We start from the raw sequence: 17541 nt of genomic DNA, 5'->3' as shown, positions 1-17541 counted from the left end.
AAGTAGCGAGACTGAAACTTTTCAGGCTAACTCAACAAATCAAAAGTCAAATTTTTTATTGCACGGAATAAAATATTTCCTTTTCATTGATTTGTAAAATTACCATTAATAGTTAAGCAGACTGAATATTATTAGAATAAATATATACTTTTATTTCTCTACATATCCCCAAATTAACATTTTTATCCTCACCCTGACTTCTTTGACTTTATAGTTTCATTCTGCAAGTTGTTGAGTTTCCAACAGATAATCACTTGAATCACTTTAAATTCTCTGGGTAGTTTAATTATAACCAGCAAACCAAAACAAATCACTATGAAAATGACATTGTGGTAATTACACACATTTGTATTTGTGCCATTTCCTGATAATGCCTCCAGTCATTATATTATGAGATGAAGTTTGACATCACTGGCCTCTCTCACACATCTCTGAACTTCTTAAGCTATAATTCTCCTCTTGATATTTGAACATTAAAATGAAAAATGGTTTCTTATTAGCTCGGCAGGTTTTTTTTTCTCTCTTCCCTCTCCTCCTGAGCCGGTGGGTAAGTTATGCATCGCAGCAGCCCCGAGGCAGACGGGCGGCTGCCTGCTAATACGAAACGTTGTCTCCCGTGAAGCTGACAATATTGGCCAGCAGAGTATGAGCTCAGGAGGTAATTGGGGTCTTTAGTCTGCAAACCAACAGTCTCACTCAATAGCATCCGTCACCCGGAGTAATCAGACACAAAGATACCACATCTGCACCACTATCTTATTGTGTTTTAATCATCTTGAGGCAGAGTCAACGTCTTAAGTGATGGAATCTCCGATATCTCCTCTGTGTTGGCGCCATTATCACTGAGGAATATTCAGTTTCCAGGAAATATGAAATAATATAATATAGAATGTAACCTGCATTGACTGTAACTGGCAGTGTTGCCCCCAAACAATTGCCCAGTGCATCACCTCTGCTGTTTGCTCCATCGCTGACTGTAATTGTCTGGAAACTCCTCCAGCACTAATTGCAGGAGCGACCATTGTGTGTATCTGTGCATACCGGATATGTGTAAGTGTGTGTGTGTGTGTGTGTGTGCATGTGTGTCTGCATGTGTGTGTGTGTGGGCTGTGTGGGGGTTTCTGCCTCGGCCTCCACTTTGTGCATGCAAATTAGGGCCACGCACACATTAGTCACGACTGACAGGAGCCACTGTGTAAAGGGCCTGCTGTGCTACGAGCGTTAGCATGTTAAGCTAACGAGCCAAATGGGCTGAGAGAGATTCTTCAACACGGATCAACAGAGAACAAATAGACGGAAGCGTTTACAAAGGTATTTCTCTAATGACACATATTCTACTGCAAACTGAGAACTGAGTTCTATTCTACGGCATTCTACTGCAAGATAGTATACTGCACTGTATTCTACTGCATTTTACTGTAAGATATTTTATTGGTCTCTATTCTACTGTATTCTACTGCAAGATAGTATTTTAACTTTATCTTTCTCTCTGCAGAACAATACTAGGACTAAAAGGCAAGACTGGGTAAAACATTTATCTTGTGGTGTGGATGTGCAGTAATGTTGATCCCTCAGCAGTCAGCAATATACTACATTTTTTACTACATGCTATCCTATTACAGCTTATATAACATTAACACTAAGGCTGGCCAGTAATCAGGCTGATATTAATACTATTTGTTATACTTCAGTATATCAAAATTCAATCTTTTTAAATAGTTAAAATAACCAATGACTCAAAATCTGGCAGCAAGTAGAGGTTTTGTTCAATTTGGCATTGAAGTCGTTTGTCCGTTGATTTTGCTACGATCGTTGTGCGAAAGTTCCCCAGTGTCAAAAACCTCATGTTTATAACTAAAGGCACAAGGAATATTTCTGACCAGCAGACCGATTTTGGAGATGAAAGAAAAAGCTGTGTCTCATTTGTCTTCATAAAGGAGAGAAAAACCATCACATCCTCAGAGAAGACCTTGTTTAGTCAGACAGATTTACAGAAACAGGCACAGCTGAACCTGCAGGAAAATCTGCTGTTTCTGAAGAATAAACTGAGCATTTCTTCTTTTGCCACTAATGGAATTCTTTTTAAGGAAAAAACGTGTCAACACAACGAGTTAAGTAAAATTACCTGAAATATTGACAGATATTTAATTGCTTAATTCACCAGAAGTCCTGAGAGGTTTCATCACAGTTAAACAACTACAAATACATTATCATCTCTATATCTTTAAATATATATATACATAAATATACATATATGTATATGTATATGTAAGTATATATAAACCAAATAGACATTTTCCTGACGTTCATGGAAAACGCCTTATTGTTGCATGTGTGATTGACAAACAGAAAACCATGGTCAGGGAAGAAGAGAAGAATAAAAAAAAAAGAAAAAAGGGAAAAAGAAAAGGAAAGTACCTTTCTTGTGAGTAGCTTCATTTTTGGAGCCTTTGGGGTCTAATAAAAAAAAGATCAGAATTAAACACAGCATAATTCTAACAACACGTTACCAACTAAACGTTGTTTGTCCTCGTTAAGGAAAACAACAGCTTTGTCTACCAAGGAGCGAACAAGACAGCAAGGCTGGATTATCTAAGGTGTCGCACTGCTGCCAACGCTCAGCGTGGGAGAGTGTGTGGCAGTGGGGTCGACTTGGGAAGGGCAGGGAGGAGGGTTGGGGGAGGGGGCAACATACTCTGAAGGCAATAGCAGGAGGGAGGGATGCATGAGTCTGTAGAGGAACAATCTACAGCCATACTGCAGAGGCAATGCACTAAGATGGAGAGGAGAAGGAAGAGGGTTGCAATGCAGTTCTGTCAACAGGAGCTGAAGTACGACTAGCAAAATGCACTACAGGAGATGCAAGAGGCCAGAGAGAAAAGGAGGAAGAGGAGGAGGGCAGGGAGAATGCAAAGACTACATGTCAAACTGGCTTCCTTTTGATTTGTAGCCTCATTTGGCCTTTCAAGGAAATTGCACTTTTTATTTATTTCTTTTTGGGCAACAGGTTGATGAGTGAGATGCATATTCCACAAAGACTCGACTGGCTCTCGGATGAAATGAACCAGACTAATGACGTCCTCAAAATGGATCCTTTGTCCCTCGCAACTATTTGTGGTTACCCCACATGAATGGATGAATGATCTCCAAATCTGAAATGAAGCTCTGCTCCTTACTTCAAATGGGCACCATTCATTTCGAGTCATTTGGCTGAAATGGAGCCCATCGGAATGACAAAGGGTTCAACTCCCACACCCCCAAAAATATGTAGATCTTCAACTTCCTCCTAATGGCCCACATAATTCCAGTCATACCACAGAAACTTTGAGCCTGCCTGATTTATATTTCTGTCACGGAATTGGAATTCAAGGCTGGAAGACAACGCCTTTTCCTCGTTCACTCCAGGAAAGTTACGGCCTGTTCTATAAAGTCTGGAAATCTGTGGTTTGATGGATCCATTCAGGAAGTAAAAGAAGCAAAGACTAAGGGTTCAATGTTCTTTGAGCAGTAGATAAACTACAAGACCCAGAACTCTTCACCTTTCAAACTTCATGGTTGCGAAAAATACACTGACATGAAAAATTCACTGACTACATTGGTTTTTCCTACAAATACCCTTATGTAAAGGTCAAACATTGTACAGCTCAATCTGACCTTCAAGCCTTTAATGGCTTTCTCAGTAATGATCACATCTGTGGCTCTGACAGCACATGTATGTCTTTTCTCAAGAAAAGTTAGAAATGTCACGAGGGCAGCCTTTGAGTTTCATCAGAAATTAACAGCTTCATTCTCTTTCAACTACATATACAGAAGTTTTTTACTTTCATGGCTCAGATTTGTTGATGGATGTCCTATTTTGCCTCCGAACCGCATTGAACGGAGTAAAACAGGGCCCAGCCTTCTTTGCTGTACTTGACAACTGCCATCGTGAGGGATGGCGACCATGCCGGGTAGAAGTCTGGGAGCGATATTGTAATCTGTCATTGTCAGCATGAAAAAAAAGGGAAATGGCTCCTAAGATAGATGGAAAGTATTCGTTGTGACCATGAACTGTTGTAGACAGGTGACTTAAACTCTATAATCTGCCTGAATCCATGAAAGGCAATTTTTCCTCCCTCCTCTGCACATGGCAATCTCTCTGTGTCAGGGCTAAGCCTTGGCTTAGCCCCGCGGCCAGGCAGTCTGTCGAACATCTGAGCACCTGATCCTGGCATTAAACCCACAGTAGCTTTTGTTTTTGGGCTGCGCTTCTCTGGCAACAGGGATCTCATAATGCCGGCTAATTACTAGCGCTGTGCAGAATCAATTCTCTTGGATTTGTAGAAAGAGGTGTACAACAACAACAACAACAAAAACCCTGATTTTGTGTTGGAAAACAAAGTGGTTCTTTGTTAAATGAGTGCAGGGATTTTCCCTCACTGTCTTTTTTTCTCTGGAGTTCTCACAGGCTGCGTGCATCAGTCGATTATTAGATACGTCGACGCTGAAAACAGCAGCTTACCGCCTCCGTGATTGTGTCACAGCAGTAAACACTTCTCTCCATCAGGCCTTTTACACCCGTGCGATTGGCTTTAACTTTTCTTTCCAAGCTGGTAATTAGAGGTGTGATGGGTTTCCAGGGGAGGACTGAATGGCCTTTTATAAAGCCGTAATCCCTTCCTTATAAACTTATTAGCCACGGACCAGTGGGCTGCAGAGGGAGGAAGACGGAGTAATGAAACCGTCAACTCTTCTTACAGATCCCACATTAGCTTTACATCGCCTTGAGCTAAAGGGATTCCACGTTTGTGCCATCCTCAGACTGAGGAGAAACAATAACGATGTGAGGTATTTATAGCAAACTGGGGGACTGAAGAGATATGGAGTTCACTCATTTTGACAACACGGCTCATTTGACAGTGCTCCAATTGCAGCTTGATGGTTTCACTTTCAGACTTCATCTGCTACTTTTGGCTGCAGAATTCAGAGCAAGCATCCTTGTTTCATTTCGTTTGTCCGTTCCACTCCCCCACCCTCGTATCAGTCTCTCTCTCAGTTCGTCTTGAGTGCCCTCGCACAATTGGCTGCCTTTTACCATTACCCGATTCAATATTCCTCTCTTCGCTGCCCTTGCCGCTCTACCTCCTCTTGCTAGACGTTGAAGCATGATCAATATTTTTGTCATAACTCAGGGGAGAGTCACCTCTGAGACGACATTAAAATTCCTCGCTCCGTGCAATATAGTCCCCATCCAAATTTCCTGGCTTGGAGTGTATGGGGCCATTACCTAGAATACATAAAAAGCTAGAAGACCTTCCTCCGAGCAAGGATGTCCCCTCCCTCCGGTAGATTTGTGTGTTTGCATCCTTGTGAAAAGTATTAAGAGAACGGAGGGGGTAGATTTTACAGTTTGCTTATTCGTGTCTACTGCAAATGTTAAAAATAACTGAGCAATACTCAAGCCCACTGGGAACTGCGTTAGCATCAAAATACTGGCGCTAAGCTCGTGGAGTACATTCTGAGCAGTGTGAAACCCTGGATTGCACTTTTGCCATCTGCAGTTCTTTCCAATCTCCTGTCATAAGCAAATCGCTGCAAGTTGGTTAACTGCTTGCAATGCTACCTTCCCTCCCTCCCTTTAACTCCCCCTCTACCATTTTTTTTTTACCCCGCAGCCATTCCTCCATCCCACGCTCATTACCATATGCCCATTAATCCCATTAAGTAGCCATTAGATAAGTGCTGATAACACCAAATGAACATCAAGCTCTGACAGCTAATAACTACAGTCCCACCTCGTCACATTTAACCCCGGCAAGGAGAAAAGGGAGGTGCAGAGAGCAACAGGGAGGGTGTGGAAGAGTGTGGTGTAAAAAGGTGTTGCTTTCTGTAGTAACAAGTACTCCAGCTGTGGGGAAAAGAGAAAGAGGAGGAAACCAAACATTTAAACGTACTGCTGTACGTTGTATATTCACTCATGTCTGCCCGAGAGGCAAAGTGACGTAGTTGTGGATCTTCAACACGGAGTGTGTTTGAGGTTTTCTTTTACACTGATCATCACTGGGATTTAAGAGCAAAGAGGAGGGAGCCAGCTTTGCCAAACCAACTGTGGGAGCAGCGCGAAAAAAAAGGACGTAAACCCGAGATGCTGCAACGTCTGTGGCTGTTGAGACGGCTGAAAATTTGAGGTTGCAGATGCATTTAGGGTCTTATCACCTATTCCTGTCTCGCAGGGGGAAATGGAGATGGAAGGAGGGAGGGCAGTAAAGAAGTGACGACGTTAGATAGCCGAGTAGCGAGCGGCTCGTTCTGGATGAGCTTAAAACCAGAAGCTGAACTTGCAACCATCGTCCTCGGTGCCGCTCAGCTTGAGTGATGATGAAGGACAAGGTTATGGCGGCGAGAGAGAGGGGAGTCGCAGCTGTAGTCTGTGCCATTCATCAAGTGTGCACACTCACACACACATACACACACACCTTCCTCTCTCTCTCTCTCCCATACACACTTATTTATCTCCATGTGACCAGTCATTACCAGAGCTAGTAGATCAGAAAGGCCCGGTGCTGCTGTTCTACCACATCTCTCATTGCCGAGTAACTGTACAGTGTCAGTTCTGCTCTGTGAGCCGCCCGCCTGCTCATCCAGGTCAAAGGAGTCCAATTTGTTTCACGAATCAGTGGAATGGGTAAACAAGGCCGGGGAGGGATGAGGAAGACGAGGCGGAGACCCCATATACACTTGGTATTAACATCTGTCCTGAGCGAAAACGATTACTAGTGGCCAGCGTGGTCTGGGCCACATGTGTCCACATTCTGTCTGCTTGTGAACGGATCACAAAAACCAGACGTTAATACCAGGTGTGTACAGGGTCTATTTGATGTGCAAGAGGAATATGGACATTAGTTGGATGGCAAAAAAACCCTTGAAGGAATAGTGGCAGGGTAAATATTATGTGTCTAATTAAAACTGAGGGACTGTGAGGGAAAGTAAGAAAGCAGGTGGAAAGAAAGAGAATGAAGGACGGATTAACAAATAGACAGAGATAATGGAAAAAGGTAGTAGAGAATAGGGGACAGGAAAGGAATTATGAAAATTATGAAAGTATGAATGGGTCAATGTAGGAAGGAGGAAAGAAAAGAGTGAAGGAAGTTAAGAAACCATGAGGGACAAACTACTAATAAAAGGATGAGAGAGCAGGATGAGAGAATGAGAGAACGGATGAACTCATGGATTATAAATGGCTTGTCCTAAATGTGTCAGGAGTGTTTGCTCTCCTCTCCCTCTGATGGAGGAACCTGCTAAATCAATTGGAAGCTTTTTGCCCACACAGCGGACCCCCGGTCATGATCAGTGTAATTTTCTTTTCATGCTAGCACATTCGTAGCTTCGGGCAAATCTCATCTCTTCCCTCTGCTCTTTTCCCTCCCTGCCCTCCATCCACTGCTGCTGCTGCTGCTGAATGGAGGAATTAGCAGGAGCGGTGCTAATTTGATGAGGAGTAAACTATGGAGGTGGAAGTGAAGAACAATCTAAAAGTAGCTATAGTAGCTATAGCATTCCACATCCAGGCAAACAATCCTGTGTCCTAAACTTCCTGAGAGTCGAAACATTGCAATGGAAGTTCTAGAATTCACTTTGAATGTTCTACCATGATTTTCAACTTGATCCTCCAGTTCTTTTCTGTAATGTTATAACTCATACTGACAGCAGTTGGTGGGGGGGGGGGGGGGGGGGGGGTCACAGACACATTGTACAGGTTTACTGACAAACTTGTCAATGAACTAAATCACTGAGAGCTTACTTGCAAGAAGCCTTCATCTTTTCATGTATCTTCTTTTAACAGGAAAGAAAGCTTGACTTAGCAGGTCAAAACTTTTTATGTGACTTAAATTCAGCAAGATGTCGCTGCTCTTCAACAGCTCAAATCTTACTAGAGCGTCAGCTTCAGCGTTGCCAGGTGGGAAATGTTGAAGCATCGTACCAGAAGCTTAGAATCACTATGAGGAAATGTATAGACCAGAGTTAAGATGGGGCGCTCAATACTGATTCCGAAGCGCAGTTCTGAGCAACGCTGCTCAGACATGTCATGCCACGTGAACATGGCTAAGTGATGCTTCAATGCATCTCACTGTAGGTACAGTGTGAGCTGTGGGTAGGTCATTGAGTTGTACGTATCTTGCAAGTCAGCAAATCATTGCATAAGATTATAAAGCAAAGTCTAGTATGTTTCATGTGATTAAGCGCTAAAGCTCACGAGTCATGTTCAATAACCCAACACTCATTATCATCGTTAATGACAATAATCATTTTTAATTAATCTTCCACAGCTTCTCAAATGAGAATTCCCAGGAGTATGATACTTAAGTTTTTTTTTGGATCAATTAATTGATTGATTACGTATTAAACACAACAATTGTTAAATTGATTTTAAGGATCATCTTCTTACTTAATATTAAATTAAAACCTAAACTCAATCACATGTCTCATTCTTCTTCTTCTTCTTAATATAATTATCAGTAGTAGTAGTATTACCCAGTACAATTATACTGGTCGACTAAGTAATACTGGAGAACTGTGTAATCCCTCACTTTGCTTTGCTCTGGCTCATACTCTGCAAGTTCAGTGTTTGGTTCCTTGAGCTGTGAAGCTGTTTATTTGATGGACGTGATTAATGCTGTGGTGTCGTCAGCTGGTACCAAAGAGAAAAACTGTGTGAATGAGCGACTCGGAGAGCCCACGCTTCTCCACTGTCCACTGCTAACAAAGGGCCCTGACACAATTAGCTTGGCTGATTACATAAAAAAATGACTATCGTCCTGAATATGAAGCTACATCACAGACTGACCCTCTCTGAAACATATTCATATTTTTATTCATTAAAGTAAAATTGTCTGTGTTTGAGGGAATTCATGAAAACGTAGCGAAGTCATCAGGAGGATTGTTTTTATTCTCTGCCAGAGAGGAGGTTCATCTGCAACTTTGTCTTACCACATCACATTAGGAGAAGAGAAAAAAGCAGAAAGTTATAAATTCAAATAACTGTCACATCAGCCTGTTTTAATCCTGATTTGAAAAGGTCGATGCAGCACTCGACTCAGTAAATCAGATTTGTTGCCAACCAGAACCGAGGAACGATCGCATTTTTTAAACAAAATGGAAATGGTCTCAAAAATGGTCTCGCAAACGATGATGCCTCACAAAACACCCGAACAAGTATTTTGCCCACATGAGGAAGAACGAGCGGTTTCAGCGGTTTTGTAGCTGCGGCAGGTTTAATAAAACACACTTCCGCCCCCCCCCAGATACCCCACTTACAAAGATCACCATATAATGGCTTATACCATTATGGCCTCAATGACAAAAAAAGAAAAGCTGCATGACATATAAGCTTCACTGCTGCACTTCTGTTTACCTGTGTGTTCAGTGTACAAAATATTAAGACACCTTTTAACTTCACCTGTTAAATCTGCTTTAGAGATGAAGGGGAGATGCGGGCATCACATCCCACTGGGGCACCACTGGGGCCAATCAGTAATAAGATGAAATCACATTATCCCTCCAGGTTTTATCAGTTTCCAATGGTGGAGGTTCACAGGTTGTCCGGCCACTGTGACCTCTGACCCTCATTGGTTTTGCCAAAATCAGACCAGCAGTGTAAAATGTGAGCGAGCACGAGAAAAGTGCAATCACTAAAAAATCTAATTAGCCAAACCAATGTCACAATTCTAAAATATGATATTGTGTAATAGCCAATTACAATTTTTAATTCTACCTTAAAACTAAATCGTTTACACTAGATTAGAACTCAGATACCACTGTTCTGATTTTAATAAAACCTAGAGGGATCATACATGTACTGTTCCTCTTCCTACTGTTTAAAACCAATGTTAATATCCAGAGCAACTTGGATAAACTTGCAAACCTCTTTTTACTAAAACTAATAAGGAAATGTGTGTCAATGCTGCTCTTGCTAATAAAAAATCTATTATTACTGCAAGGTTATCAATATTTTGTACACTCAGAATACACAAATGACCCGATGAAGTAATTATACAGCAACAGAAATTACTGACATCTAAGTTACGGCAGAATTTAACATGCAACAAGGCTCAAATGAAATATTTGTGACTGTGCTGATATTTCTGCCTCTTTGGAAAGATGCTTTATTTTTTTTCTTCCTGTGTTATTCATACACGTTAATGAAAAAGGAGGGTTGCCCCGGTTCTCCAATGTTAAACTTGTTAGTACCCAGTGTTCTTAAAGAGTTGAATACAGAAACCTATGACATGTGTCTTTATGGGGGCGTCCATTCAGGGAGAGGTCGCTAAATATTAAATTATCATCATAACCAACATCATCATCAGCATCATCAGGAATCATATTTAGCAGCACGCTTGTGGGAGAGAGGCACATTACCTTGACCACCAAAACAAGCACTCAGGATACAGTGTGGATACCAAGGAATGTAGCCAACTAGCACCAAGATTGCTAAAGACAGCTTCAATATTTTTAAAGGGGCTAAAGGTGCAGGGATGGGGTTATGTAAAGAAAACGGGGTATCAGGGTCTAACACCTGGAGTAGACTAATTTCAGCTTGTTGAGCAAAGGGCAGAATTACCTTTGTTCCACACTGCAAAGGGCAAATAAAGAAGATTGACAAATTGAGAACAACCAAAGTCATTTGTGAGGTTAAACATACAGCAACAGAATTTTAGCAATATCAACAATATGGAAATATACTCGATTTTCGTCGTCTCTTCTTCGCAAAACAAATGAATACAAACCTTTACAGGTGAAAATCTTGGCTAAGCCCTTGAAAAAGTCATTTAGAGAAGGTAATGAAATGCAGAGACAACATGTTACCGGGTCTTTTCAGGACAACGTTTGGCTACATTCCTGTTTTATCCGACTGAGTCTTGGTGGCAACTCCTACCTTTAAAATTTGGTCGGATTCTGGCGTCGTAACCCGACACTTTGCCCATGAGTTTGTCCAGGAACTCGGAGGGCGGCATCGGAGACGCGGCTTTTCTCGCAGCAGCTTCTTTCGACGCTGCCAAGCTGCAAGAAAGAAACATAAAAAATAAAAAAAAAATGGTGAGAGAAAGGTTCAAGAGTGAGAGGTGAGGTCTGTGAAGCTGGATTAGAAAGAGGATTTTACACATTATTATACTTTCATCATCATACATCAGAATTGTTTGTAAAAGTTGTTGAGTTTCACATCAAACGAACAAGCGCCCGAGAGGGAAAGGAGGCCAGAGTCAAAGGTCACAGCTGATAATAGGCCAATAATGAAAAACAGAAGCACTTTAAAGAAAAGAGAAGATTCCCTCCTGGCAACAACAGCACTTACTAAAATTACCATAATGTGCACTGGAAGTTATGGAGTCCCTGGAAACCTGAAGCTGATCTAACTGTGATTAAAAAAAAAATCCAACCAGTGAAGTGATTGCACTTAATCCAGAGTAGAGATGTTCTGAAACCATTTTTCATTCAGATACCGATTCCATACTTGGAGTTTGGATATCAGCCGATCCCAAGTATAATAACTATATAACAACTTCTTTAATCTAGTTTGAGAGTCACGACTAAAAGAACACTGATAAATAAATCTGGAAATAAACAACAATGAACTCGACAAGTTTGCTGGTTTTCTTTGGGGCTTTGTCTTTGTCGAATTCTGCTGCTGCACTTGGTTCTTTCACCTCGGTGAACTCATCTTGCTCCTTCGTGTAATGCTTCTTCTAATGTGTTATGGGATTGCTTGTGTTGTAACTGGCAGCACCAGTGCCGCCCTTTGTAAATCTTGCATGGTGAACGTCTGGTTTTTTTTGGGGCCTTCGGGTGTGAAATACGTCCAAATTGCTGACATTCTAGCTTCACTACCGGAAATCACTTCTTCTGTGCCTCTCTAAAAACAGTACTTGCCAGTGGTAGTACAGCTAAACTGCTGTTTTGGAGTGTGAAAGAAGATGTGATTTCCGTCTAAAGAATACTGCAGTTTAACTCTGAAGACACAGTATCGGGATCTGTACGTAGATTTGCATACTTGCAGTATCTGAGGTATTTCCGATGAAGGCATTGCTATCGGAACATCTCTGCTCCAGGGACCAATCACAATACCTTTCTCCTGCCATTGCCTTGCACTTAAAACTGATCCCTGAATGTTTAATTACCCCCTACATCCCAATTCAAATGGACATAAATCATATATCAAAACATGAATGGTATTAATTCATCCATTGTTTTTTTCCCCTGGAGGTTATCCCAGCATGCACTGGGCAAAAGCCAGGACGCGTCCGCATCAGGGCTTCAAGTAAGATTAATTTATCCTCATTTACTGGTAATTCCATTTAGTTTGATCTAATTTGATTAAAAACGGAATAATTAAAAGTGAACTTTTACAGTCTGTGCTGACTGGAGATTAATGCATTAATGGTTATTACACACTTCTTTTGCTAAGGTAGTTATTTAAAGTAATGCTCTAATTCACTTAACCAGCACCGTGTCCTGCTGAGTGCCACATTGATTTTACAATATGGCCGTGGTATTTGCACAGTTGACTTCTTTACCTTATTAAGCCCATCATGCTCATTACATCCTCTCTGCATAATGTCAAAGCCCCAGAACGGCCTTTAGCTAACACACACAAACACACACACAGACACGCACACGGCTAATGGATAAAATAAGCAAACAGCTATATCTGGAAAAAAACATGCGAACGAATAAAACACTAATTGGCTCCATGAAAGCCACAACAATCGTCAAGGCAACCGAGCTACTACAGCTGTAAAATGATATTTGACTTGTGTACAGTAAATATCAACGTTAGCTTCATACGCAACAGGGTTCATTTGAATTGTGTTGCAGGGAATTAATGAAGTGAAGACTGCTGGTGTTCATTACATAGTGCAGCAGGATGTAAATCGGTGTGTTTTCCAATTACTGGACATGTTTGCATTGAGAGGACATAAAAAAAGAAAAAGAGTTTACAACATACATTACAATGAAAAGACCCTTAATCGCTCCATAGACAACCGGGATACTACAATCGTGTTTACAGTAAATATCGATATTAGCTCAATTTGCACCAGGGTTTATTTGACTTGTGTTCCTACGATTTAATAAAGAGAGGAAGTTACAATTGTCCTGACTCTCACCGAAATTGTCCTTGTTTTTAAAAGCGTCTTGACTTTCAAGAAATTCACATTAAAAAACAAAAATGTCTAAAATAGATCTAGAGTATTCCCAACTTTTCTTTTCTACAGGACTTGATTTTCCAAACAAAGCCTCACTTTCTTCAAAAAGCCGTCTTATGCACTTATGTATTAACATCCCGACTTTCCAAACATTTCTACAAACCTTCAAAGACGTCCTACATTTGTAAAAACACGCAATCTGAGCTGATTTTTATTTTATGAAAAAGACTAAAATCAATCTTTTATTCAGGTGAAACAGCTGATTATCAGTTATTCATGTCACTTTCAGTTCTTGCCTTAGAGGCTGTATAATGAATTTAAAGAGACACGTCCTGGGATTTGAAATGAATTTGCTGCTGGAGTTTGATGGGATGGGAACTGACAGGGACTTCGTTCTGAACGAGGACTGAAGTGACCCGTGGCCTTACAGTAGAACTGCATTAGCGGCCACTTGTAGTGCAGTTTGTATTTGATTGCATCGTTTCCCGCGGCGCCCAGAGGAAGAGCGTGGACAGCAGTGTGATCTGGGCTAAAAATACGCTGCTGCACTGACCCCTTTCATTTGACTACAGCTTCACAATGAGCTTTGTTAACCAACATGACACAGTGAGACCTCTGAAGCCCTTTTACACTTTTAGTCTCAGAATTAATTACAGCGACCAGAACTGCAATTATGAGATGACAGCTGCTGGGAAAAGATACTTCCCCTCGTATCTACTGTGAAATTTAACTATTTGAAAGCGACTTTAAGTAAATTTTCATCCTCAAATTCATTGATTCACACTTCGATTAATTTATTCGACCTCTAGGATACACTTAATTTCCAAATTTGAAGTGACGAAATTAAATCTTTGATCCATCTCAAATATTAGAAGATGTTTCTAGAGACATTTGATCCTGGCCTGTAATTAGAGAAAAGAAGAACAAGAAAATTATTCACAGCCTAATGGGGATGTTTTTCTATTTTGCTCCTGACTGAGCCTCACTTTCTGTGAGGGGAAGTTAGAGTCTGTGTACATGAGGAATTATTCATTTTGTTGCTGCAACATTTTCACTTTGCAGCACTCAGAGGTCCAGCGACGCTGCAGCCAGATCGTTACATCAATGATTGAAAGAAGAAAACATGATTTTCTGAGTAAGTTGAGTCCAGGTTAGACTTTAACAACATGATCTGATGTTTCTTTTCTGTTTGCTTTGGTTTTTGGATTTTCTTTAAAGTTCAGGAGGTCCATGGATCAGACAAAACTAGTATCTGACCTTTCCTGACAAAGAGTTTGAGGCTAAGACATTTTCCGAACATGGGTGTGTGGCCTCAGGGCCCATTCAGAGGTAACAACATCCATCCTGAGAGATTATTTCACACGTGGACACAAATACTTCCTGTCGTTCACTCAATACCAGGTCTGAACAGAGTCTGAACTAGTAAAAGTGAGAACAGTGACGGTTGAGTCATTACCTGAAACTCCTGATGAGTGCGGGGGAGGAGAGCGCCGCCTCTGCATTAATCTCTCATAAACCCCAATGACAGACGATACAGTCAATTGCGCTTAAATTTTCACCTTCTAAATGCAGAACCGTTAAATGTGACTTTCAATATGCTAAATAGTGACGCGCGCTGTGATAAATAGTGCCATTAGCAATTCATAAACACGTAATGCAGCCAGCACTGACGCTTTATCACGAAACTGCTGATCAGAATCACAGTCCGCCGGGTGGAGATGGGAATTATGGGAGGGGGGCGTGCTCGGAAAGCAAAATAAAAAGGGACAAATCCCTTGTTAGTGTTTGCCTCAGGATGTATTCATGTACACAAACACAACGCTGAAGGAAATAAACACAAACACACACAAACTTGTGTAGAAATGTGCTGTTCTTCCTGCTGCAAAAACCTCCCACATACACACAAACAGACAAAATAAAACACGCATATACACACAAACACACAAACAGACCTCTCAACTGACTCACCCTCATCATGGAAAAACATTGTAAAACAAATCATGCAGGGTAAGGCACAAAGACGAGGGTGAAGGAGGATGACTCTGCATCTCTGAGATGAGTGTGTGTCTGCTTGTGTGTGTCTGTGTGTGTGTGTGTGTGATGGGGGGGTGCACATGAGGAAGAGGGAGGTGAAGGAGAGCAGCAAATTAAGTTTGGCTGCTGTCTCCGTCCACGCTGCTACCAGCTGCTCAGGTCACAGTTCCTGTCGGGTCACCGGCCGAGCCGCCTGCAGAGTCACGTGATTTGCTCAGCACACACACACACACACACAAACACTCTCATCTGTAGTGACGATGGCAGCGCTGACGATGTTTTAAACGATCATAAATCTTCACACCGTTAATGAGACGATAATATTCATCACTGAGGATATTGATGATGCTGCTGACAGTGAGTTAACATTTGATAAATGACATAAATAAAAGCTGTCGAATAGTGAAACATCTCGTGAATGATAAAGATGATGTTTAAGGAAACTTTAACCTAAACTGATGCAGCAGGTTCAAAAGCATGAAATTTAGACTTTATACCTTAAATATTAATAATCAATCATGGACCAAATCAATCCTGTTTACGTTTCACTTTTCTTCATCAAACAAACCCACTGTCCTCGACACCACCCAGCACCAAACAGCCGACAGGCAAAGTTAGCGCTTTTTATCTCAGGGGCTGGTGGAGACCAAAACAGAGCTAAAAACACATTTGCATTGCAGTTTGCTAAATCATTAGCAACATGGGATGCGAGGCAGTGAGACTGTCGATCTACCATAACCAGCAGAAACTTTTAAGTGAGAATATTGAGAGCTGCATCACAATTTCTAAACGCTTCGATTATGTCGATCTGGAACGATACTTAAGAGAATATCCTCAGCTCCCCTCAGGTTTATTGCGCTTTCATTGTTTTTCTGTCTGCCTTCGTCTGCTCTGTCCCAGTTCACTCTAACAGCTCGTGCTGCTGTTTGCAGGCAGCATGTGTTCAGAGGAAAATCTCTAAAAAGCCACAGTCCACTGCCAGTTCAGCAGCAAACAGCAGACAGCCACGGCCAGAGAGCAGCTGAGGAGCAGAGTTAAAAATTCATCCGAACTAAAAGAGACTGGACTCGTGTTGACCAGGTGGCTGCAAACACGACTTCAAATGAAAGATGATGTTGCTCCTTAACTGTGCAAAAGGCACCAAATGTTTACTGCTTATGAATTTAAAGAGAAATAATACGTCAGTGTTTCTGATGATCTGAAACAAAAGCACTGATTAAAACAGAAAAAATGTCAATTTCTTTAAATTTCCAAAAGCTACAGTTACTCTGTTTCTTTAAAGCGTCTTTAAATGAAAAACCACAATATCCTGATAATGTATTTGAATTAACATGAATCACAACAAAGAGGTTCTGCTCTGTGTTTGTGTGTCTGTGCTGTTAAAAGATGACAGTGATGCTGACATGTTGCGATGATCGTAAATCACATCCCAGCTGATTCCATTAGAACCATAATGACTGATGATGTTGATAATCGGACTGAAAAGTTTAAGTGAACATCGAATTGCAAACGGCTTTTGATTTATGCTACAGTTAAAGTTGTTATTTTCTGAATTACCGTCAGCGTTTAACCAGCAGGGGCATAACAACCGAGTATGCCAGTCTGGCCCCAAGCTGAGAACGACTAATTAAGTTAAAGTCAAAACCCGCCTGCAAAGACCCCATGTCACTAACTTTCTGCCCAAAGCTTCGCAATCACCTACGTCAACGAGTTTTTCATCGGGGTTTGTTTGTTATTCAGCAGGATCGTGCAAAAACAACTCAACTGATTTCCATGACATTTTGTGAAAGGACAGGACCAAAGGAGGAACGTGGACAATTCCTGAGTGGATGCAGGTGAACCGGCAGATTCAGGAATCTCTCTTTTACTTTCTTCAACAGGGTGAGATAGGGCGTTAGCCTCGGCAGAGGCATGTGCTCATTGATTGGTTGTTTCATAGGTAACGATGGGAACGATCTGTATCATGTCTCTTCAGGGGGTCAGTTCGATGTAAGGAGCCCACAGAGTCCCTTGAAACGCTCCTGTTCACAAGCTGAGTGTATTTTATAGTATGAAATATTCCCTGCATGATTTAAAAAGAACATGTAATATTGGTGCGGTCCTGACAGAACAGGGGTCAGGTCTGGTGAATCCAGTTCTAAATCTGTAAGAGTCAGAGCGAGGCAGCAGACAGTTTGAGGGAAACAGTCTGACTCAGTTTTCTGCCCCATGATTCAGTCTGATTCAGTCCACTCAAATGTTTTTATTCTAAATTTGGAGCAAATGGAACATGTCGATAGAGCTTCAGGCCGATCAGGACCGAGACGCATCAAGGTTTTGGAACATTTGT

The 17541-nt window shown here is 41.4% G+C and overlaps 1 protein-coding gene across 6 annotated transcripts in view; it reads right to left on the bottom strand.

Annotated features, from left to right (window-relative positions):
* The window catches only part of glra1 (glycine receptor, alpha 1), an 85673-nt gene that overhangs the window by 53316 nt on the left and 14816 nt on the right, over nt 1–17541 (bottom strand). For 2 of the 6 annotated variants that reach the window (XM_069531536.1, XM_069531538.1), the window contains exons 2-4: nt 10913–11037; nt 10598–10609; nt 2419–2457 (exon numbers count right to left, since the gene is read on the bottom strand). In XM_069531536.1, the coding sequence (XP_069387637.1) occupies nt 2419–2457; nt 10598–10609; nt 10913–11037 (176 nt within the window). The remainder of the gene's footprint in view (nt 1–2418; nt 2458–10597; nt 10610–10912; nt 11038–17541) is intronic. The other 4 variants (XM_069531537.1, XM_069531539.1, XM_069531540.1 and 1 more) reach the window with 2 other exon arrangements.

The sequence above is a fragment of the Paralichthys olivaceus genome, chromosome 9 (assembly GCF_024713975.1).
Source record: "Paralichthys olivaceus isolate ysfri-2021 chromosome 9, ASM2471397v2, whole genome shotgun sequence".
NCBI lineage: Eukaryota > Metazoa > Chordata > Actinopteri > Pleuronectiformes > Paralichthyidae > Paralichthys > Paralichthys olivaceus.
Note: the sequence above shows the minus strand (reverse complement) of the source record. Positions and strands in the feature narration are given on the sequence as shown.